Source organism: Panthera pardus, unplaced genomic scaffold (assembly GCF_024362965.1).
Source record: "Panthera pardus isolate Hobbes unplaced genomic scaffold, ASM2436296v1 HiC_scaffold_26, whole genome shotgun sequence".
NCBI classification, from domain to species: Eukaryota; Metazoa; Chordata; class Mammalia; order Carnivora; family Felidae; genus Panthera; species Panthera pardus.
In genome coordinates, this window is record NW_026526832.1 from 11,526,988 (window position 1) to 11,550,930 (window position 23,943).

At 41.0% G+C, this 23,943-nt stretch overlaps 1 protein-coding gene across 2 annotated transcripts in view; it reads left to right on the forward strand.

Annotated features, from left to right (window-relative positions):
* The window catches only part of FEZ2 (fasciculation and elongation protein zeta 2), a 43,481-nt gene extending 20,496 nt beyond the window's left edge, over positions 1-22,985 (forward strand). The window contains exons 6-9 of one of the 2 annotated variants that reach the window (XM_019447668.2): positions 14,604-14,684; positions 16,788-16,863; positions 19,592-19,657; positions 22,067-22,985. In XM_019447668.2, coding sequence (XP_019303213.1) covers positions 14,604-14,684; positions 16,788-16,863; positions 19,592-19,657; positions 22,067-22,083 — 240 coding nt within the window. In that variant the 3' untranslated portion in view covers positions 22,084-22,985. The remainder of the gene's footprint in view (positions 1-14,603; positions 14,685-16,787; positions 16,864-19,591; positions 19,658-22,066) is intronic. The other variant, XM_019447676.2, reaches the window with a different exon arrangement.
* Positions 22,986-23,943: the final 958 nt, after the last annotated feature.

A 23,943-nucleotide genomic window follows, 5' to 3' on the forward strand; every position in this document is an offset into this window, starting at 1 on the left:
GTGATTTGGCAACTCTGTACATTATGCTATGCTCATCACAAGTGTAGCTCCCATCTGTCACCATGCAATGCTATTACAAGAACACTGATTATATTCCCTATGATGTACCTTTCATCCCCGTAACTTATTCATTCCATAACTGGAGACCTGTACCTCCCACTCACCTTCACCCATTTGCACCCCCATTCCCCTGGCAACTACCAATTTGTTCTCTGTATTTATGGGTCTGTTTCTGGTGTTTGTTTGTTGTTCATTTATTTTTTAGATTCCATATAGAAGTGAAATAATATGGTATTTGTAGGACTTACTCATGTAGCATAATACCCTCTAGGGCCATCCATGCTGTTGCAAAGGGTAAGAACTCATTTTTTTTTTTTATGACTGAGTAATATTCCATCGCGTGTGTATTGATGGACATATCTTGACTATTGTAAATAATTCTGCAGTAAATATAGGTGGTGCATATATCTTTACGAATTGGTGTTTTTGTTTCCCTTGGGATCCAGTCAGTAGTGGATCATATGGTATTACTATTTTTAATTTTTTAAGGAGTCTCCATATTTTTTTTCACGGTGGTTGCACCAATTTACATTCCCATTAACAGTGCATGAGGGTTCTCTTTCCTCCACATTCTCGCCAACACTTATTTCTTGACTTTTTTGATACCAGCCATTCTGACAGGCATGAGGTGATATCTCATTATGGTTTTGATTTGTATTTTCTTTTTTTTTTTTTTTTTTTTTTTTCAACGTTTTTTTTTTTTTTTTTATTTATTTTTGGGACAGAGAGAGACAGAGCATGAACGGGGGAGGGGCAGAGAGAGAGGGAGACACAGAATCGGAAACAGGCTCCAGGCTCCGAGCCATCAGCCCAGAGCCTGACGCGGGGCTCGAACTCACGGACTGCGAGATCGTGACCTGGCTGAAGTCGGACGCTTAACCGACTGCGCCACCCAGGCGCCCCGATTTGTATTTTCTTGATGGTTAGTGATGTTTGAGCATCTTTTCATGTTTCTGTTGGCCTTCTATATGTCTTCTTTGGAAAAGTGTCTACTTAGGTCCTCTGCCCATTAAAAAATTTTTTTTTGTGTATGTTTGAGACCGAGAGTGTGAGCGGGGGAGGGGCAGAGAGAGAGGGAGACACAGAATCCAAAGTGGGCTCCAGGCTCTGAGCTGTCAGCACAGAGCCCGACACAGGGCTTGAACTCACAAACCCACAAGATCATGACCTGAGCTGAAGTCAGATGCTTAACTGACTGAGCCACCCAGGTGCCCCTATTTCTGGGCTTTCTAACTAGTTCTGTTGATCTGTATAACCATTTTTGTGCCAGTACCATACTATTTGATTATTAGTTTTGTAGTATATCTTGATATACGGGATTGTGATACCTCCAGCTTTGTTCTTTTTCAAGATTGCTTTGACTATTCAGGTCTTTTGTGGTTCCATACACATTTTAGGATTATTTGTTCTAGTTCTGTAAAAAATATTACTGGTATTTGGATAGGGATTGTGCTGAATCTGTAGATTGCTTTGGGTATTGTGGACATTTTAACAGTATTGATTCATCCAATCCATGAACATCTTTCTCATGGTATATCTTTCCGTTTGTTTGTGTTGTCTTTAATTTCTTTCGTGAGTGTTTTATGTAAGTTCTCAGAGTACAGGTCTTTCATCTCCTTGGTTAAATTTATTCCTAGGTAATCTATTCTTTTTGATGCAGTTGAAAATTGGATTGTTTTCTTTATTTCTCTTCTGCTACTTTGTATTAGTGTACAAAAATACAACAGATTTCTGTGTATTAATTTTATATCCTGAAACTTTACCGAACCCATTATTCTAGTATTCTGGTAGTCTTAAGAGTTTTGTAGATATACTAACATGCATTTGCAAATAGAGTTTAACTTCTTCCTTACCTATTTGGATGCCTTTTATGTCTTGTCTGATTGCTGTGGCTAGCGTTTCCAGTATTGTGTTGAATAAAAGTGGCAAAAGAGGACCTTGTCATGTTCCTAAAGCTTTTCCTTAAGAGTATTATGTTAGCTGTGGGTTTGTCATCTATGGCCTTTATTAGGTTGAGGTACATTCCTTCTTAAACCCACTCTATTGAGAGTTTTTATCATAAACACCTGTTGAGTTTTGTCAGATGCTTTTTCCTGCATCTGTTGAGATGATCATATGGTTTTTATCTTTCATGTTGTTAATGTGATACATCACTTTGATTGATTTGTGAATATTGAACCATCCTTGCATCCCTGCAATGAATCCCACTTAATTAAGGTGAGTGATTCTTTTAACGTATTGTGGAATTTGGTTTGCTAATATTATGTTGGGGATTTTTGCATAAATGCTCATTAGGAATATTAGCTTGTAGTTTTCTTTTTTTTGGAGTGTCTTTGGTTTTGGGGTAATGCTGGCTCATAGAATGAATTTGGAAGCTTTCCCTCCTCTTTTTTTTTTTTTTTTTTAATAGTTTGAAGAGGATAGGTATCAACTCTAAATGTTTGGTAAGATTCACCTGTGAATCCATCTGGTTCTGGACTTTTTGTTTGTTGAGAGTTTCTGATTACTGATTAAGTTTTGTTATTAGTAATCAGCCTGTTCACATTTTCTATTCCTTCCTGATTTAGTTTTGGAAGATTGTATGTTTTTAGGGATTTATCCATCTCTTCTAAGTTGTCCAGTTTGTTAGCATATAATTTTTGATAGTTTCTTATAGTCTTTTGTATTTTTCCTTATTATAATAAGTATTCCTAAAAAATTAGCATTAGGGCCATAAAATGGAAGGTCAGTGTAGGATGGAGAGAAACTTGGATGTGTATTATTTATTGTTTTAATACTGCACACCTAAGAATTATTAATTAGTTTAGATGTAGAACACATTTATTTTATGAGAAATAGTTTTGCCTAGACAAATGTATGTCGCTACCAGTTTTTGTTAATCATTATCTACTATTGATTTTTTGCAACTGTCTTTTGGTGACTGGTAATAGTGAGCTTTCATGACACAGCAGTTAACTTAGTAAAAATCAGGAGTCTATTCTTGACTCCTTATGCCTTGGAGAGGTTTGCTAATTGTTTGTTAATATAACAGAAATTCACATAAAGCCTTGATATGCCAGGAAATTGTATTCTTTCTTTTTTCTTCCAAGATTTTGTTTAATTCCAGTTAGTTAACATATAGTGTAGTATTAGTTTCAGGAGAATTTAGTGATTCATCACTTACATATAACACCCAATGCTCATCACAAGTGCCTTCCTTAATGCCCATCACCCATTTAGTCCATTCCCCTACCAACCTCCTGTCCACCAACTGTTAGTTTGTTCTCTATAGTTAAGAGTCTCTTGGGGATCCTGGGTGACTCAGTCAGTTAAGCATCCAGCTCTTGATTTAGGCTCAGGTCATGATCTGACCGTTTGTGAGACTGAGGCCTGCATCAGTCTCTGTGCTGACAGTGCAGAGCCTGCTTGGGATTCTCTCTCTCTGTCTCTCTCTGACCCTCCTGCCTGTGGTCATGCCCTCTCTCTCTCTCTCTCTCTCTCTCTCAAAATAAATAAACTTAAAAAAAAGTCTCTTATGGTTTGCCTTCCCTCTCTGTTTTTATCTTATTTTACTTTTCCTTCCCTTCCCCTATGTTCATCTGTTTTGTTTCTGAAATTCCACATATGAGTGAAATCATATGGTATTTGTCTTTCTCTGATTGACTTATCTTGCTTAGCATAATACACTCTAGTTCTGTCTATGTCATTGCAAATGGCAAGATTTCATTCTTTTTGATCGCTGAGTAATATTCCATTGTGTATGTATATATACACACCACATTTTCTTTATTCATTCATCAGTCAGTGGACATTTGGCCTCTTTCCATGATTTGGCTATTGTTGACAGTGCTGCTATAAACATTGGGGTGCATGTGCCCCTTTGAATCAGTATTTTTATATCCTTTGGGTAAATACCTAGTAGTGCAGTTAATTCGACACCCAAAAAATTAATATTCCAGTTAAGAAATGGGCAGAATATATGAACAGATATTTCCTCCAAGAAGACATACAAATGGCTGACAGACACATGAAAAAATGCTCAGCATCACTCATCATCAGGGAGATACAAATCAAAACCACAATGAGATACCTGTCAGAATGGCTAACATTAACAACGCAGGAAACAATAGATGTTGATGTGGATTCAGAGAAAGGGGAACCCTCCCACACTGTTGGTAGGAGTGCAAACTGATGCAGCCACTCTGAAAACAGTGTGGAGGTTTCTCAGAAAGTTAAAGATAGAGCTACCCTATGACCCTGCAATTGCACTACTAGTTATTTACCTTATTATATACTTAGGGTATTCGTAAGTATCAGGAAATAATGTATAAAATTAGCAGGGTTAATTATTTTACCCTAGCTTCAGTAGCTTTGAAAATTTTTGCCAACACTTAATTACCATATTAATATTAAATTACTTAAAAATTTAAAAAGATCTTCAAATAGAAAAAATTAAATTGATACTGTTCCATTTAACTCCTAACTTAGAAAATCTTCATACCATACCTTTCTGTTCTGAGAGTGAAATTCCAAAATAATAGTGTAATATTCAAGACATTTTCAAATATTTATCTGCTTTGGTTTAGTTCATATTTTCTAATTTACTTGGATCTGCTTTTTCTCTACAGAAAGTTTTTCAGTATAATTTGCATTTATAACTGCTTTGTAATTCACATGAAAACTATTTGATTTGAGGGGCACCTGGGTGGCTCAGTCAGTTGAGTCTATAACTCTTGATTTCTGCTCAGGTCATTATCCTGGGGTTGTGCCATCGAGCCCTGTGTCAGGCTCTGCGCTGGGCATGGAGTCTGCTTGGGATTCTCTCTCTCCCTCTGCCCCTCTCCCCTGCTTGCACGCTTACTCTCTCTCAAAAAAAAAAATTAAAGAAAATATTTGATTTGAAGAAGTGTGAACATAAGCAGACTAAATTTTTACACCTTAGGTAATACCTTAATTATTTGAATATCTGTGCTTTCTAATTTTTTTTGCATGTAACTATTGCTTTCAATTCTGTTTTTCTTTTTTTTTTTTTTGAGACTTTATTTTTTATTTTTTTAAATTTACATCCAAATTAGTTAGCATCTAGTGCAACAATGATTTCAGGAGTAGATTCCTTAGTGCCCCTTACCCCTTTAGCTCATCTCCTCTCCCACAACCCCTCCTGTAACCCTCAGTTTGTTCTCCATATTTATGAGTCTCTTCTGTTTTGTCCCCCTCCCTGTTTTTATATTATTTTTGTTTCCCTTCCCTTATGTTCATCTGTTTTGTCTCTTAGAGTCCTCATATGAATGAAGTCATATGATTTTTGTCTTTCTCTGACTAATTTCACTTAGCATAATACCCTCCAGTTCCATGCATGTAGTTGCAAATGGCAAGATTTCATTCTTTTTAATTGCCAAAAAATACTCCATTGTGTATGTGTGTGTGTGTGTGTGTGTGTGTGTGTGTGTATGTATACACACACACACACACACACACACACACACATATATATATATATATATATATATATATATATATATATATATATACACCACATCTTCTTTGTCCATTCATCCATCGATGGACATTTGGGCTCTTTCCATGCTTTGGCCATTGTTGATAGTTCTGCTATAAACATGGGGGTGCATGTGTCCCTTCGAAACAGCATACCTGTATCCTTTGGATGAATGCGTAATAGCGCAATTGCTGGGTCATAGGGTAGTTCTATTTTTAGTTTTTTGAGGAACCTCCATACTGTTTTCCAGAGTGGCTGCACCAGTTTGCATTCCCATGAATTTTGTTTTTCTTATGTTTTATGTTTTGATTATTTTAAGAATGTGAAATTAAAACTATTGTTCTAGAAGTTAATATTTGAAAATTTTGTCATTTAAACTTTGCAAATGATGTGATTTATAAGGAACAATAATTATGTTTGAATTTCACCTCCTTTTGAACCTCCTGAGTAAAAAGAATATTAATGAAGTCAGAGCATAAGTTAGGATATGAGTCCGAAATAGATGAAAAGCATTTCTTAATTGCTTTTTCTAACCTTTTTTTCTGACACTGAGCTTCGAATTTGGGATTTTTAAAGATTTCCTGCTAGTTAGAGATCTGTGCCAGTGGGTGTCAGATGAGGCTTAGAGAAAAGTCTGATAGCAGGAATTAGTTTGAATTTCCTGGCCTCCTGGTTAGTTTCGCTCTTCCCTGTCTTGGATCCTGCTTTCTGTGAAATTAGTTAAACTGGTGAATGTGTGAAGAGAATGATTTGATATATTTAGGACTCCAGAGAAGGATTAACAGACCACATCGCTGTATCCGATTCTTGTTGTTTGTTGGTTTCCATAGTGTTTTCTAGCTCTTTTTTATTGTTCAGAAAGATCTTGAGTTACCCGCAAGTGTAACTTGTTTTCTGTTTAAGCTTTTTGGATGATTTGTATATTTAGTCATAGACAGTAGTGTGTTTTCTTTGTGTTGTCCTAAGTCCTTTAAGCTAGAGACTATAATCAGGAGTGTTTTATTTCACAGTGGCCATTTTATTTATATGAGGAGAACTTAGACTGCTCATTACTTGTTCTGGAGAAAAGTAGAAAGGTGTGGTTACTTCTTTTTGGGAGCTGTGTCCCAAATGTTATTCTAGCCTTTTTAGAGGAATGTTTTGAATATTTTTGGATATCTGTATTTGCTGAATGCTTTGCTAAGTGATTCCCATGGACTCCTCACAACGACCCTATAGATTTTGTTCATATTTCTTTTGCTCACAGAACCCGTGTGCCCTGGCGCGATGATGTGCAGTTATGCAGAGACGCGTGCAAGGGACCCTTGGCCCTGTGTTCCTGCTTCTGAGCTGTACAGACATGCTGTCTGCGGGCTTGGGAATCTTGGCTCCTTTCTTCTTTCAGATTTTTATAATTTTTGTTTTTAATCTCCTATATCTTGTTTATACTTTGTTGCTCCTGGTTTTGTATGGGAAAAGATTCCAGAGAATGACTGATTTTGAGACTTAATACATACTCATGCCAGGGAAGGAAATGGTCATGAGGCAGTTGTGAGTGTTCTCATTGTAAATCATGTGAGTGGAGCCCCGTATTGAGTAAACTTCTTCCCCCGTCCTTACTAGGTTACTTTGGCACTTTGTCAGCAGTGAGGGAAACAATAAAGTAAATACTGTAATGCTTAATCATTTTCCTGCTTATAAATGGGCTCATATAAAAAATTCCATTCTGAGAAGCGCATTTTACAGAGCTATTAACTCCTTTGTAAAAAATACGGTGGAAACAGATGGATAGATTGCAAAATAACTTGAGACTCCCAGCATCTTCCCTAGCTCTTCACTTTGAATTTGAACATTTGGATCCTTCAAATTTGGAAATGGTAGATAAAGTGGAAATAGGATTGAGCTTTCTGACATAACTTAATATTGCAGTTGTTTATTTCAATTAAACAAAAGTAAGACATCTTTAATGTCCTTTATGTCATTGAGCATTCCTAACCTTGAGGCTTCAGAAAGTGCTTTGACATGTCACTAGTACTTTTGCCATGAGAAATGTTCAACAAAGAAATGCTTCTCTCCTTCTCTTCTTCCTCCCCCCACCCCCAATAAAATTTCAGCGTCAACAAAATCTTCCCCCTGGCCCAGTTTAGTACCAGAAGCACCTAATCACACCATGTCTGCTCTCAAGGTCATACATGTAGTGCTTCTAAATGAGGTGATGTTTACTAAAAAAGTAAATTTAATCTGTCTCTGAGGTTTTATCTTTTTAAAATTCATTTTGCCTTCCAGAAGAGTGTATTGTTTGGAATTTATAGGGCAATTGTAAAACCATCTATCGTGTGCTCTGTGGAGCTCGTTTCCTGTTTCTTCCTTGTCCCCTTGCCTGCTCTTTCTGTTCCTTGATCCTTCTAGTTCACTGATCTTCTCCTGGCTGCTCTTTTGTTATCCTAGGGGCTTTGTATTTCTTAGTCACCCCATTGTTTTACAAACCTTGTCAACAAGATTATTTATCTTACTTTATTAATCTCACGTTGACTTCCTAGACCAGGTTCTTCAGTGGACTTTTTCAGGGCTCCGTTGTTGACTTCTTTGGCAGAAAACTTTCTATCTTGTCACGTCATCTTTCTTCTGTTCACCTTCAGATTATTTTTGCCTCTTAGCTCTTTTAAAAAATTTTTTTTCTCCTGCAAAAAGTCAAGAGAAAAAATTTGTCTCCTCATGATGTGGTTGTCACAGGCTCTAAGCTTCTTGGGCTGTGGTCTTAGAAGTATTAAACTCTGGCTTAGCACACATCTATAAATGCCACTGCAGTAGATAACTCTGAATGTATCATCTGGGTGTGCAGTTCTGCCATTCTAGAGCACTTATAACCTTATGTGACCTGTCAGTCCTGTGCTGTTGTGTATGTGTGTTTTTGATTTTTGTGTGCCCTCTTAAAGAAACCATGTGGCAACTTGGTTGAGATAATTCGTAGGTTCATACAATTTACGGATAAGAGTGCTTTAAAAATTGGGGCGCCTGGGTGGTGCAGTCGGTTAAGCGTCCGACTTCAGCCAGGTCACGATCTCGCGGTCCGTGAGTTCGAGCCCCGCGTCGGGCTCTGGGCTGATGGCTCGGAGCCTGGAGCCTGTTTCCGATTCTGTGTCTCCCTCTCTCTCTGCCCCTCCCCCGTTCATGCTCTGTCTCTCTCTGTCCCAAAAATAAATAAAAAATGTTGGAAAAAAAAATTTAAAAAAAAAAAAAAAAAAAAATAAAAATGATATCATTTCATCACCTATTTTACTGGTGAGGAAACAGACCTCAGTGAGTTCAGGGACCGCCCTCACGTCAGACGTTAGTGGGAAGCCTGGGAGAGAATACCCATCTCTGCTTTCTAGTCCAGCACTTTTCGATCCAAGTTGACTCTTGAAAATTTTTCTCATTTCAAATACTTTTGATTAAGGTGTGATTCCTAGTTTCATCCCCATGTCGGAAGTATGTCACTGGCATAGGTAATCATTGCTAAAGAATTCTGTAATTTATGCCAGTGACCATCGATGAAGTGCCTCCTGCATGATGAGGATGCGTTTGTGCTTTGTTGGCATACAAAAGAAGTATCTGAGGTTATTTCTGCCCTCGATAATTTTGAGAACTTAGTTGAATTTATTAAAAATTAACCCAAACTTTCTTTTTTCTTTTTCTGCTCTTTCTTTATATCTTGTGCTTCACCCCCACCTTAAAACATATCTTGAATATCTACTCTTTTACTACTGTGAGACAAACACGTTGGTCTCTAATTGTGTGTCAGGCATGAGTGTTTAGGATGCAGAGTCAATCCCAGCGTCCAGGGGCATGCTGCCTGTGGGCTGGGGATCCAGCTCACAAACCATGCAGTGCACGTTATGCAGTGATTCTCAACCAGGCCAATTTTGCCTCCCTGTAAGGCATTAGGCAGCGTCTGAAAACATTTTTCCTTGTCACACTGGATGGGGTGGGGGCAGTGCTACTAGCATTCTGAGTAGAGGCCAGTGATGCTGTTCAACATCCCACAGAGCATCGGACTGCCCCCCGCCCCCCCACCCCGCCCAACCAACAACTACCTGACTCCAAATGTCAGTACTGTCAAGGTTGAGAAACCTAGGTATAGAGTGATCATTGCTCTATCCAAAACAGCTACCATGTTCTTGATGTGTTTAGTGCCTGGCACTGTCTCATGATACAGGTGTGGATACATTACTAGTGCCCCTGGGTTGGTTTGGGTGTCTGGGAAGGCTGAGTTGAATCTGGAGGACAAGAAGAAAGGACAGGAAAGGTAAGCAGAGGGAGTGGTGTGGGCAGACATCTAGAGGTGACAGGGCCATCTGGGGCCCTGCAGGTTGTTCGTTATGGCTAGACGTTGAGAGAGAATGCTGAAAGCAAGAGAGAGAGAGGGAAGAGAGAGGGAGAGAGAGGGAGAGAGAGAAGGAACGGACCTCAAGAAGAGGGTGAGGAGGTAGCAAAGGAGAGCCTGGAAGTGGTAGCCTTGTATGTCATGCTAAGGCATTTGGGTCTTTATGTAAAGGCTGTAGGAAACCAAAAAGAGGTTTTAAGTGGATCATCACATGTTCAGATTTGTCTTTTGGAAGGGCAACTTCAGTGTTTCAAGGAGAACTAATTGGAAGGGAGCAACTAGAGATAAGAAATTGACTCAGAGGCTCTTGCACTCATTCAGGTAGGAAATGAGCCTAGAAGTTATAGTGGGGGTGGGAAAATGGTTGAATTTCAGAGATACAAGAGAGGTTGAATCTATCGATTGGGTACCAGGGAAGAGAGGATCAAGCGCCGGGTCACTGATCCCTGACTTGGGCAAGCGTAGCTAGAACACATGTACCCCTTCCCCAAAGGGAGATGTACAGGTCTGTCAACAGCAACCGCATCGGGCTTCAAGCCTGGCATCTTTGGGGAACGCCTGCCCTTCCTGTTGGCGCTGGATGTAACCCCTGTGATGCAGAGGTGAACCTGCCGTGTTAGCACATCCACCCACAAAGATGGAATGAGAACAGGGCCGCTGCGATAAAAACTTATGCGAAGGTGGGGAGAGAAATGCTCAGTAGCTACTATTTCACATTCTGTTGGAGAAGCATAACAGGACCCCTGCGCACTGGCTACAGAGCCAACTCTTTGGTCGGCCAGTTGGGCTGCTTTTGGTTCTGTTCTCAGAGAGGAACTCTTTTGTCCATTGTCCTTTGTGGCTCATCTGGGAGGGTGTATAATTCATGTTTCAGCTCAGATGTCACCTCCTCAGCTTTTATTTGACCTCCCGATATAAAATAGGCAGCCAGTTTTTAATTGCCGTGTTGTAGCTATCAGCTGGACACACATTATCAGCAATGATCTAGTTCATTTACTTGTTTTACTTTTTGTGCCCCTTTTCTACTGGAATATCAGGTCTTGAACGGAGGAGGGGATTTGGTGGATGTGTTCATTTTGAGTCATTAATACCTGCAGTGTCTGGCTCACCATGTTTTTTGAAAGGATGGACAAATGAATGAGAAAGATACAGAATGCCGAAAAAGGAACAGGACTTAAAGAGTGGTGTGTGTGTGTGTGTGTGTGTGTGTGTGTGTGTGTGTGTATGTGTGTGTTTTTCTTTTCTTTTCTTTTTTTTTTTTTTTTTTTTTACTTTTGGTGGGAGAGAGGAAGAGGAGTTCAGTTTGGATGTAATGGGTTTTAGCAGTATTCAGGTAGAGATGTCCAGGAGGCCGCTGAACACACAAGTGACGCTCAGGAAGGAAGTTGTAGTATAAAACTGGCTAATGTTTACTGAACCCCTTCCTCGGTGCCAGGCGCTGTCCTCAGCCCTTTCCTGACCTCAGGAAAGTGGAGCTGTGTGTACATTTGTGGAAGCAGAAGTCTAAAACGGTGGAATGGGAACATTTGGAGAGTGTGCATGAGAAAAACAATAGGGACAGAATCCCAGGGGACATGGGGCATATGAGAGCCGAGCAGAGAAAGAGGCACCTCTCCAAAGGAGCCACCAGAGGGGCAGGGGGAGCTCAGGGAGAGGATGGCATGTAGGAATCCAGGGGAAGGGGTGCAGGGTGGAGAGCTCCCCGTCTGTCTCACAGGGATCTGAAAAGTGTCCGTGGACCTCAGGATCAGAGAAGTAACCTGGGGAGAGCTGTTTGAGGAAACCCTGGGGGAAGCAAATAGGTTGAGGGAGAATTTAGTACATGTGCCGCTGAAGCGAGCCCGAGGGTTGGAGAACTTAAAGTTGCCCCTGAGAATAAGCTGGTAGGAGGAAGAGTTTGAAAATGCAGCATGGGGAGGAGATGGCTGCTGTGTGATTCCGAGGGTTCGGTGGCGGGGTGAGAATTGATGGCAGCCAGAGCAGTGGTGGAGGAATGTTCTCAGATATATCTTTTAGCTGCTTTCTTTGTATTTCCTGTGAACCTTTTGATTTTCCTGTTCTGTCATTTTCCCAGCAGAACGGGAGGCAGTAGAAAACCTTACCAGCTGCCACACTGCTTCCCTGTTTAGGGTGCGGTGGCGACTGGCCACAGCTTCCATCAGCCCAGGAGCACGGGTTCTAGGGAGAGTCCCTGTATTTGTTTTGCTGGGATCAGCCGTTAGTTTTGTGGTTTTCCTGGTTACTGTGGTTTCACATGATTACGCTTCCACTTATTTCTACCAGGCCTGAATTCTGGTTGCATGAAAGCTATCTTTCAGAAGCCGTCAGGCTACCAGTAGTTAAAATGGCTCAGCAAAGCCCACAACGGCACACTTAGTAAGGAAACCTGAATTACATATGTAACTTGGGAATTTAAGAATGTACATCAATCTTTTTTTTTTTTTAATTTTTGCAGTGACAGCCATTAGGTTTCCAACTGAGGAAGTAAAGCTAGTGTTTTTAGAATATGCTGTTCAAATATAAAATATACCTTAGTTTCTTGATGCATGGATGCTAAAACTATTCACCTTGCTTGATAATTTCTGAATCTATATTGAGATATAGATAATGGAGTCAGGGTATATAGAAAATTATTTTCTAAAATAGTATTTTAGAATAAATGCTATTTATTTATTTAAATTTAAAAATTTAATTTAGAATAGAAAAGTATTTTCCTCTTTGTTGCCTTTGAGAGAAAATACATCTGACAGAATTAAAAAAAAATGGCTCCGGACTCTGGAGCCTAAGACGTTCATCTCTTTTGAGAATCTGCTTAAAAATGTGAACAAATCACATGAGAGCATGTGAAAAATCTACAAATACAAAAATCTACAAAGTAGTTCTTTGTAGGTTTTCTTTTAAAACTAGCCTGCTCCATCAAGGGTAATAGTTATGCTGTCAGCAGAGTGAACTGTGTTCCATCAGGGTGTCTGGACCAGATGTTTGATTCTTGCCAGAACAAAATGGCCTCCGATCTGGGAAGGACCGGGTGGGGAAGGACCATTCAGGAGGAGAGGGTAGTTGTGCATGTTCGTCAGAGATGGTAAAATTTGGTACTCAGTTTTCAGTAGTACCATTGAGTACATGACGGATAAAGAGGCACTTCACTCCCTCAAAGAATAAACCTCTTGGTGTTACTCAGGTTTTTGTTGTTAGGGCTTCTTTATACTCTTCAAATTCTTTGAAGACCTCAAAGAGCTTTTTGTTTATATAGGCTATATTGATATTTACTAGATTATTTAGTAGATTGATGTAGATTTTGATATTACATTGATATTTACTACATTGGTAAATGCACAAAATTTACCAATTCGTTTAAAAATACCAATAAGAAATTCATTCATGCTTACACAACTAGCATGTTTTTATGAAAAATAACTATAGTTTTAAAAATTTAGTGAGAAAAAATGGCATTGCTATGCATTTTTGTCAATCTTGTTATAATATCTCACTTAACCGAAGAGAGATTCTTAAATCTGCTTCCGCATTCAGCCTATCATTTGGGATATTTCACTATAAGTCATGAAAGAATGAACGTGAAGAAGGCAAATCATGTCTTAGTATTTCTGAGAAAGTAATGCTCAGCTCATGGACCCTAGAAGTGTTTCATGGACCCCCTGGGGGATCCCTGGGCCACGCTTTGAGAACCTCTCGGCTAAACCATATGTTCTTGAAAGCAAAGACCATTGCCTTGGTTTCCTCTTCTATTCCTCGGGGTCTGGTAAATATTCGTTATATTGACTCCTCAAATGTGTTTACTGTTTCCACTTTCCTCTGTAAAAATCCAGAGGAAGGACCCAGCTGGTGAATCAGGATGCCTTCCTCCTTAATTAGTCACAGCGTAAGAATCCATCTCAGGCCTTTGACTCAGCAGCCAGAGAGGTGCCACTGGACTCTTTTCCCTGTGTCTGATGACATTGCAGACTGGTTACAAATCAAGATAAGTAGTTTAGGGAAAAAATATTCTCTTTATAGTACAGTGGGTTCTAGGAAGTCTTGGAGGTTGCTGGGGGAAAGAAGCTAGAATTGTTTCCTAGGAGCAGTGGGAAAGTCTCTGCAGAAGTGTTAGGGGCCTGCTGGCGCATGGGATCCACTCTGCTCTCCAGAAAGCATATGTATGTACTCTTCCAGTTTGTAATTTCTGCACCAAGGCAATGGCAGGTGGCCTGAAGAGCGAGTGGGAAGCAGTAATCAGCTCTCCAAGTAACAGCATTCTCATTTGCCAAATGTTATGTTAATGTTTCTCCAAACTTGTGGTAGAAATATGCAAACTTAGACTGAAAATATGCATACTGTTAGTATTAAGTTTTCAGACTTTTGATAAAATGTAGGTAAACAATATCAAAAGGTATCTTAAAAATTATGTAGTAAATTTTGCATAAAACAAATATGTGTACCACTTAGGATATTTACATTGGAGCCAATTTATTTATCAGCTACGTGAGGGAAAATCTTCATGAATACGGTAGCATAAAAGCAGTAGTTTTTGCATTCGACTTGCAAGAAATGGGAGCAGAAACATTTTAAAAACAGCATGATTTTGTTTGCTTTATGTGAATGAGTAGTGGCATTTTCTAACTGCTTGCCTCTTGGGCACATAAATCATCATGGTGCGTTCTTACTAATAGTCTTTGAACTTCTTTCTCTGTCCTTTTCCTCTGGGCCGTATATTGCTGCCTTTAGCGCTTCAGCATGGAGGGGATCTCAAATGTCATTCAGAATGGCCTCCGCCACACCTTTGGAAATTCAGGTGGAGAGAAACAGGTGCTCGGTTATCCTTATTTTCCTCATTCTCTGCTTTTTCATTCCCTGTGTAAGTGAAGGTCCTGAAAGCTGGCACTTGTACTAATTCACTAAGACTGTTGCTTAAAAGGGAGAAGTGAAAGTTCATCATGTCTCTAGTCCTGATAATACATAGGATTTCACTTTAGGAAACAGCACTTTTCAAATTGGGCAACAGACTAAATGCATTCTTAGTACATGTTTTAGAGCTCCATTTTCCACTGCTGTTAAATAAATCGCATTGACCTCATGAGCTGCATGTCTAGAATATATAACTAAACCAGAATATGCTACTGTAATTCTAAAAGTCTGAGAAACAAGATGTCATTTTAGGGGGAAGAAAGCTGATCTCGGTATCTTTCTGATTAGAGTTCTAGGTCAAACAGGTTGATAAGAGTATATCCTACCTCCTTTTCAATGAAATTCAGGTTCTTCTAAGGTGTATCGTGTAGTCAGCCAACTCAGTTGTCCGCCAAGTGAGGCACGAGACGTGATTTATACAGAATTCTACATGGCTGTAAATACACCCGCAGTCAGATGTGTGGCTGTTTTGTATAATGACTTAGGGAGGATCATGAACACAGGAAACACATCTACATTAATGAGTGTGCTTAAAATTACTTTTCACAATTTGAAATTTTCACTTCAAAAAGGAAACCTCTCACATTAGCTCAAGCATTTGAGCCTAGGATTTTTACTAAAAGATAGTTTCTGTATTGCTCAAGAAGGATTATCAAATAATCCTTCACACCGACATTTACAGCTCCAGTGAGGGATGGTCGAAATTTCGTTTTTCTTCTGGCCCCTCTCACCTGTCTCAGATGCCCAGGACGGCAAAGTAACTTTCAAAGTGACCCACACGTGGGAAGCCCGAGAGCGTGGTCAGAGAGCGTGCTCGAGGGGGTGCAGCTCCCTGATGCTGTCAGAGTCCCGCTTCCCTGACGCGCGCTGTTCGTGGAGCCCCATGGGGGCTGGCTTCCTGCTTTCTGTGTATTCACGAGGAAACATTCAGTTCCACAACGGGGTATCAGCTTGGAGAAGTCTACACCGAAAAGTTGGTGGGGATTGTTTCCTAAACACGGAATAATTCACTTTCCTGCTTCCCTGTACGTAGGGAGCCAGTTCTTACTAAACCATCTTACCTTGTTTTTTGATTATAAGATCACTCAGGGGTGAAATCACTCAAGGAGGGTTAGGACTAGAGCTGAGATTTAGGACAAGGACTAAATAATGGGTGGGTCTGAAAAGATTCTAAGTGAGAACAGTGGCTCTCCAGATGAGCACAGGCAGACCACACTGAGGTAGATAGTTTTGGTAGAGTGGCCAGAATAGGGACATCTGGACAGTAAATTTTAGATTGTGCTTCCATGGGATGTAGCTACAGGCCATAACTGGTACTTGTGAGCCCTCACGGGAGTGAATGAGGCACTTTGTCTATGTATCAGACGTGAATTTTCATTATTCACCAGGCCATTCTCTCCTTTCACTTTTCTCTTTTCCTTTAACGCCTTTATACTTTGAAACTACTTACAAGTAATTTGAAATAATAATAATAATACACCTCTAAAATTATTTGGGTACGTGTGTCTATGTCAGCTTCTGGAAGAAGCTGGTGTGTGTTTTTAAGTTGTCAGGTTATCCACGTGACCATTTTGTTCAACCAGAAAAAAATGGTCTGAAACAGAATTATTTGGCTGTTGGAATTATTTGATCATGCAGAACTGTTGCAACTATGTCTTCAGTTTTAAATTACTCTTTTCCAAGTATGTTGGAAATAATGCAAGGAGATTGTTAGATAAGGCTTTACTTTAAAGATGAACAAATTGTAAAGATCACCCTCAGGCCTACTTTTGTGAAATTTTCAATAATTGAAAGGTGAAAATATATTTATGTTAATGTTGGGTTTGTGTGAAGCAGATGGAGGTAGGCAAAAAATACAGAGACAGCCGAGATAGTAAGATACCTGTGTTCCATACTAAAGAAGCTCATGTTTCATGTTACAAAATAGACCTGTAGTAACTGTATCGAAGTTTTACAGATAAGGTCATTCTGATTTAAGTGACATTTTTTTTTTTAACTTGGCAGTACTTGACGACAGTCATTCCTTACGAGAAAAAAAATGGACCACCATCTGTTGAAGATCTTCAGATATTAACAAAAAGTGAGCAGAGCCAAAATGAAACTGTTACTTTATTTACTTTTGCTGATTCTGAATACTGATTTTGGTTGGTTGATTGTTGCTATGTTTTGTTTTGTCAATTGGGGATAGTAAATGACAGATGTCATCATTTATTGAGAATGAGACCATAAATGGCTGCACCATCGAACGTGACACTGAATTCCGAGTTGATTTGTACTTTTTGTACTTTTTCTTACCTTTTGAAATACTTACAAGCTGAACTTTTGAGGAAAAAAGTGTAACTTGATTCTCCATCATCCCTTGTATGTTTAAGAACATATCATTTATCAATAGATAAGGTGCTTCTATGTATGTTATGTTATGTAAATGTTATGTCATGTTATGTAAATATGACTGTCAGTAAGTCAGTAGGAAAGATTTAGAAAGTGACCGAAAATATTCTCCTTTCTTAGAACGTAGAACCCAAATAGTCATAAGCAGAATATAAATTGATAGTAATATTTTAAGAATATTCATTCAGCAAATATTAAAAAAGGCCTATTCTATGCCAGGCTGTGTTCTGGGCATTGAGATACTTTAGTGAACAAAGCAGACAAAAATACTCCACCTTCAAGAGGCTCGCATTTTAAAATAATTTGTGAGACCTAAATATACATTCTACTGATTCTGTCTTACGATAGCCATAAATGAGCAATGAATTCTGGTTCTATCCCTGTTATTTACAGTAACGTCCTTGGATGTTACTTATCCCTCTCTTGGTCACAATGAAAAACAAAGGTAAACATATTTGCTGTGTTTCCCTCATGGTAAATAAATTAACATATGTGTGATTTGGGGTAAGTCAATTACTGAGCTTTGTTTTCCTTGAAGGGACTGGATTTGCTGCTCTGTTAACTGTTGATTAAAGAAGGAACCAAATAAGAGGGAATCACAGGAATGCCTCTTGTGACTATACCTATTTTGGAATTTAGGGATATGGAGGCGTGGTTGTCGTGAGCACAAGCTGCCTGCCTGTCTCCTTCTACCTGAAGTTGTTACTCTTTCCTTTGGTGAATGATACTTTCAAAACATTTTATACTAAGATACAGGTAAATCAAGTGATGCCAGCCAGTCTGAAATAGAAAATGAAGAAATTAACTGGGTGGCCTGCCCTCTGATTTTCCAGACCAACCCATGAAGTTATGAGTGTCCAAGATCACACAGGGGAATGCTTAATTACAGGGCTGGGTCTTTTAATTCCCAGTCCACTGTACTTTTTAAGAATGTTAGCCTATGGCACGTGATTTTATATAGAACTGAAAACCAATCTAAAACACGATGGGAAGCAGGAATACTGAACACAGTTACCCTCTGAGAAGGGAACATAAATATTGCCCAGACGCCAGGAATTACTGAAAGACCTTGGATTCTCAGAGCATGGACAGACTTGGCCAAACGAAAGACATCATAATTCCCACATCAGAATGTCTTCAGGCTGATCCTTAGATGATACCTTTGTAGATGGCACAATTTGGAATCTCTGAGTAGACGTGTAGGGGGTGTGAAGGAATGCCCAAGTTAGTGTGAGTTTCCCTTCGAAGTAACAGCAGTTAGCTCCTCAAAACTTGGGGGAGAACCGGAGCCTCCACCACTGCCGCCCGTCGATGTTCACGGCGGAAGCCCAGGGAGACGGTTGCAGCGTTTATGGTTGTTCAGCCTTCCTCATGAAAGCTCCTGGAAGTACAGTAGCCACAGTAATAAGAATCAGAATACCGTTAGTTGTGTTAATAATAATGGCTAATGCTTACACAGCGTATATTCTGTGTTGAGCGCTATTCTCAGTCCTTCACGTCTGCATTAGTAACTTGATAATCACAACCAGCCTTGGGGACTGGTCTGATGACTATGCTCATGTTACAGATGAGGAACTTGGTGCACCGACTGGTTAGGTAACTTGCTCAGAGCGCCCACAGCGGGGAAGTGGTAGAGCCAGGGTTTAAGCCCAAGCAGACGCCATGTTGTTCCATCGTATGTCTGGGGAAGCAGGGCAGCCTTCTCCCCCGGGTGCTCCGGGGACAGTTTGAGGTGGCAGCTGCTGTGAAAGTGTAGCATTTGTTCATGTGTTTCTGTACCTGCGTGGTCGAGATTTTTAAGCCCCCCAGCAGCTGATCTTGCTGTTTGGCTTTGCTTGGAGATAAAATTGTCCAAGATGCCCCTTGAGGATGAGGTCGATTCACCGGGCTTCCTCTGTAGTACAGGGGCAGGCAGCGTGGCTGGGTGCTGCTTCAGTGAGGTCTGCTCTTTATTTTGGCCTTTGAAAGTTTCCAAGAAGGCTGACAGACATGCTCCTTGGAGAAGGTGGCTCACTAGTCATTTGAGAGTTTCTCCCGCTTGTGAGATGTGCAGACTGAGGGTCTCCTGCTCCCCAGAGCTCAAAGAAGTGCTCATGGTGGTACCTCGCTTTCTAGTACTTATTACGACAGACTTGAGGCTCTGGGTAAATAGCCCAATTCTTCTTTGCTGGTTCCACTGTCTGGATGTTTTATACCCGGGAGAAGTCTCCGGTAACAGGAATGTTCTCACTTGGATAAGGGCTCACTCAACGACAGTACATTCTTGAGCATTTGCAGTTGCTGTTTAGCGTGCAGAAAGTAACCACTAATTTGTAGGAATTGATTATGCCTGATAATTAATGAAGGCTACAGTGTAAATGAGATTTGCTCTCTGAGTTTGAAATTGTTGCCTTGTCTTTCTCTCCTTCATTTTACAGTTCTTCGTGCCATGAAAGAGGACAGTGACAAGGTTCCGAGCTTGTTAACTGATTATATACTGAAAGGTGAGTGTTATAATGGTGTATGTGCGATGCTTGGGAAGTTCTGATTAGTCGATAAATGCATCATCGTCTTGTTAATAGATAAGAAAGTAACTTCCAAATGCACTTTTATCATTCTCATTTGTGCCGAGTGAGGATAGATGCCTGGCTTACTTATGCTACTCACATTATGAATTATGGTTATATAGAATGCAACTTTTATTTCGGATCTTGAGCTGGAAGTAATTTCCACAGCTCAGCTTTAGTAAGCACGGAGACAGGCAATGGAGGAAATATGGAGATGTTCCCACAATTATGTGTCTCAGGTATTGACTGACACAGGGTGGGGTTCAGTAGGGTGGTGTCTGCCATCGTGGGGACAGTAGAGAAGGACAGATCATGAGGATGGATGAAAGAGGGGACAGTGAAGTCAGAGAACAGTCCCTCAGGGATTTGATGTAAGGGAAAGGAACGGGAGGGAGAGAAAGAATGGATTTTCATCAACTAGGACAGTGAAAAATGAACCGTAAATTTTAGTGAGATCAAGATCACAGGTTGGGAACAGTGATGAGGCAAAGGAAGGTCATTCGAGAAGTTAATGAGGTTACTAACTTTGCTGAGGAAAGAGAAAAATTTGGATAATAAAGAGGGAACTGATGAACTTATTTAATTACAGGCAAAACTAACACTTTTCAGTGAAATTATTTTTTATAAAGCAGCAGTTATTCAGGTGACATTTTCTAAGCATCATGAAATGCATCCTATAGTATATGATCCAATATTGAGAGCAGTCCTCTTCTGGGAACATTTTTCTTTGGGTTCTCTCCGTCAGTGTTTCTGGCTGAACATAGGAAGGTTGGGATTTCTGAGATGTTAGGTAACTCAGATGGCATATTTCTTCAACCACAGCTTCATAAAGAGGGAACCTCAGTAGAATATACTGGGAGCTCAGAGTGAGTGACACATTAAGTGTCACCTGTGATTGAAGTGGAGCCAGTCGTTAGTAGGTTAGGGGTGTGGGGGAGGGGGTTGAAAGAAGAGATTGAAATGTTTTAATAAGCCATGTTCTTCTGATGGAGGGCTTTTACTTCCTATTACATTCCAGTTTCTTTCTTTTTCTTTTTAATACCTGACATCTTTGTTTGCTTTTATGTTGTGCTAGCACTGGTATGAAAGCTGGATTGTTCTGAGGTTTGTTCTTGTAGATGTGACACAGGAATGAGATGAACATAAAGAACATGTCTCAGGTTTTAATTATAGCGGGTCCCTGGGGCACTGCCGTGGGTGCCAAAGATAGAACGAGCTTCGGAAGCATTCTCTAGCTATTTTATCATTTGACCGGCATGGAAGAATTTTATGACCCAGAGAACAGAGTCGTCTGGGGGCAAATGATGTTTAAGTGCTTCCTCTGAAAACCCAGGCCTGTAACTGTGAACCTATACCGCGTGTCTTAGGGAAGCAGCACTTACCTAATTCTGTTCCTCAGGCTCAGGCCACAGGTTCCAGCCTGTGAGCCCAGCCCGTCTAGACTGTATCTGTTCTCCGGAGCTGCTTGTGTGCATGTGTTGTGGCTTTGCCTCGGCTCTACGAGGACTGGGTGGAAAAGAAGTGAGGGTGCAGACCGCAGTGGTGACTCCACACCCCGGACAAGCGAATGGGTGTGTGTAAGCTCAGAGGTGTTCAGTCGCGTGGGAAGGTGCGGATGGGGGGTGACGGAAAATGCTCTCTTCCACCCATCCTGGAAGTCCACAGCCGGTTAGCAATTCCTCTACCCCGAGGGCCACTAGAACACTGGCCTGGCGGTGGTTTCTGCTCAAGGGAGAACTTTCCTTCTGCTTCCTCGGTGGGACTTCCTCATAGTTGTTTTTACACTGAAGACTGTGGCTTGGCTGCTGAATATACCAGCTTAATTTAAACGCAAAGGTCTGAAACGAAAGAAGGTGCAAAAGTGGCCTCATTTGGCCTAAGAAGGATGGGAGGGGTGCTGTGTGGGCTCCCGAGGCTTTTCCTCACACGTGCTTCTTTACCCTGCCCTCCAGGCTCTGCCTGAGGGTGCAGTGTGGGCGTGGTTGCTGCCGTGCACATGCAGAGACTTGAGCCCTTCTTTCACTTACGGGGGAGCCTCTGCTGTGGTACAAGCCGGACGGTATAGGGCGAATGTTATGGGCTCTTCGCTCTACGTGATATCCTGAGAGACATGGCCTTTTGGTATCTCATTTCTGGGCAATTTTAATACATGTGTCGTGAGAGAACTCTTCTCTGTTGGGTGTAGCCTTCTAAAAAAAAAAAAAGTTGCTACTGTAGATCCTTGCATTAATATTGACATTTGTGTATTTTTATATACATATAAGATGTATATAAAACATGTATGCATCTTGTGTAAATGTATGCAAAACCTACATTTCTGTTTACAAGTTCTTCTTCTTCCTCTAGTTCTGTGTCCTACGTAAGGCGTCAGGCCAGGAGCGGCTTTCCCTTTCGTGGACCGCAGGCTAGATTTCCTATGGCATTGTTCCGAAAGCTGGCTACCATCCCCTTCCTGCTGTTGGAGACTCCACACACGCGAACTTGGGTTTGTGACTCAGTGTTACTAGATCACGCTTTCACTAATTCTTTATATCACGAACCAAGAGAAGTACGGCACGGTTTTGAATTCTAAGGGTGTTTTTTTTTTGTTAAATGCTAACGGTTAGGAGCTCTTCTCTCCTCCGACTTGGTAGAGGAAGGGGGAGCGGTGTCTGCGCAGGTGCAGTCCTATTTTTCCTGAACCGACTGTAGGCCCGGCTGAGTTTTGCGGCTTTCTAGATCTGAACTGCACCGAAGAACTTGTTGAAAGCATGGAGAGAGTCCTACTGTGGCCGTTCTTCAGTGATGGCGAGAACCCACACTGATCTTTCTGAGGGAACTGTCAGGATCAATCTTACCTACCAGTATTGTCCAGGGAGACGGACGCTGAAGTGTGGGCTGTTCTGGGAAGATGCTGTGGCGAGCGTCGCCGGGCCCTGCTGGGGAGGACGGAGGCTGCCGCGCTTCACCACTGTCCCAGCTGTAACCATTAAGTGGCCATTCGCTTTCAGAATCTTGTGTTAAAGATACAAGACGTGTAAATGTTTTGCTTCACGTGTCTGTGAAGAAGTGTCCTTTCAAAGGAGGTTGTGTCCTTTAAGGTGCTTACCTGTGTGCTGCAGCCTCACCCCGCTCCCACTCCGGTTGTGTTTCACTCACACCTGCTTGTCTTCCTGAAGTCCCAGTTCTGGAAGCAGCGCCTCACCCGTACATCACTGGTCACGAAACACTTTGGCCAGTTCCCACCAAGTCATTGCCATTTAATAAATGTTGGGAAAAAGGGTGATATGTGCTTGAGAGACTGAGTTTTTGTTGTATTTCTTACAAGTTTTCTTCCCTTGCAGGGCTAGATTCTTCCCTTTACCGTTCTACATATTGTCACTACAGTATGTGAGCTGGCGAGACCCTGATTAGCTTCATGATGGTGAGGAGGGTTGAGGGCGACTTTTCCAGATTGCCCCGGGCTGCTGTGGAAGGACAGAAGTTCTGCTCATTTCCTGGTCTGTGAGGCATTCCCAGCAGTTAAGGTAGCTTCCTTCCTTAGACAACATGAGTGTAGGAAGAGTTAGGCCCTGTCGGGGGTCTTTAGAATTCCACTTACATGTCTGTGAGCACATGGGCCCATCCATATTCCTCAGTCCACCCGGTAACTGGGACACCAGAGCTGCAAAGGCAGTAGCTCAGTTAGGACTTGGATGCCAGCTCGGCATCTCAGCTGTTACCTAGGAATGTGCAGAACTCGACCTGGTTCCTTTTTTTTTTTTTGAGGTTTTAAGTAATCTCTACGACCAATGTGGGGCTCGAACCTGGAAATCGAGTCACATGCTCTACTGACTGAGCCAGCCAGGTGCCCCGAGATGGTCCCTTGTTTTATTAATGCTTTATTTGATAGTGAATATGTGAGACTTACTAGCTCCTTGCCCTTGAATTGATGAATAGCATACTTATATACAGTAATAACCTAAATTGATCCAAATTTGTAAAAACTTTACCTGTACTAGGGAAATACCACTTTAGAGGGCATACTACAGAGTCAGAAGTCCTTGAGGATGTGTTTTTTGGGAAAAGACAACAATTGTCTTTTTATAGTTCATTCTTAAGCTGATCCTTCTGAAGTGTATGAAAAGATATTTTTTCAGCTCACAGTCCCCTTGTAAGAAGATTTCTCTGATTTTGCTTGATAAACTCTTTCTTCTTCAGTGGTAGACTCCCAGTGTTTCCCACCTCGACCCTTCTCACACACA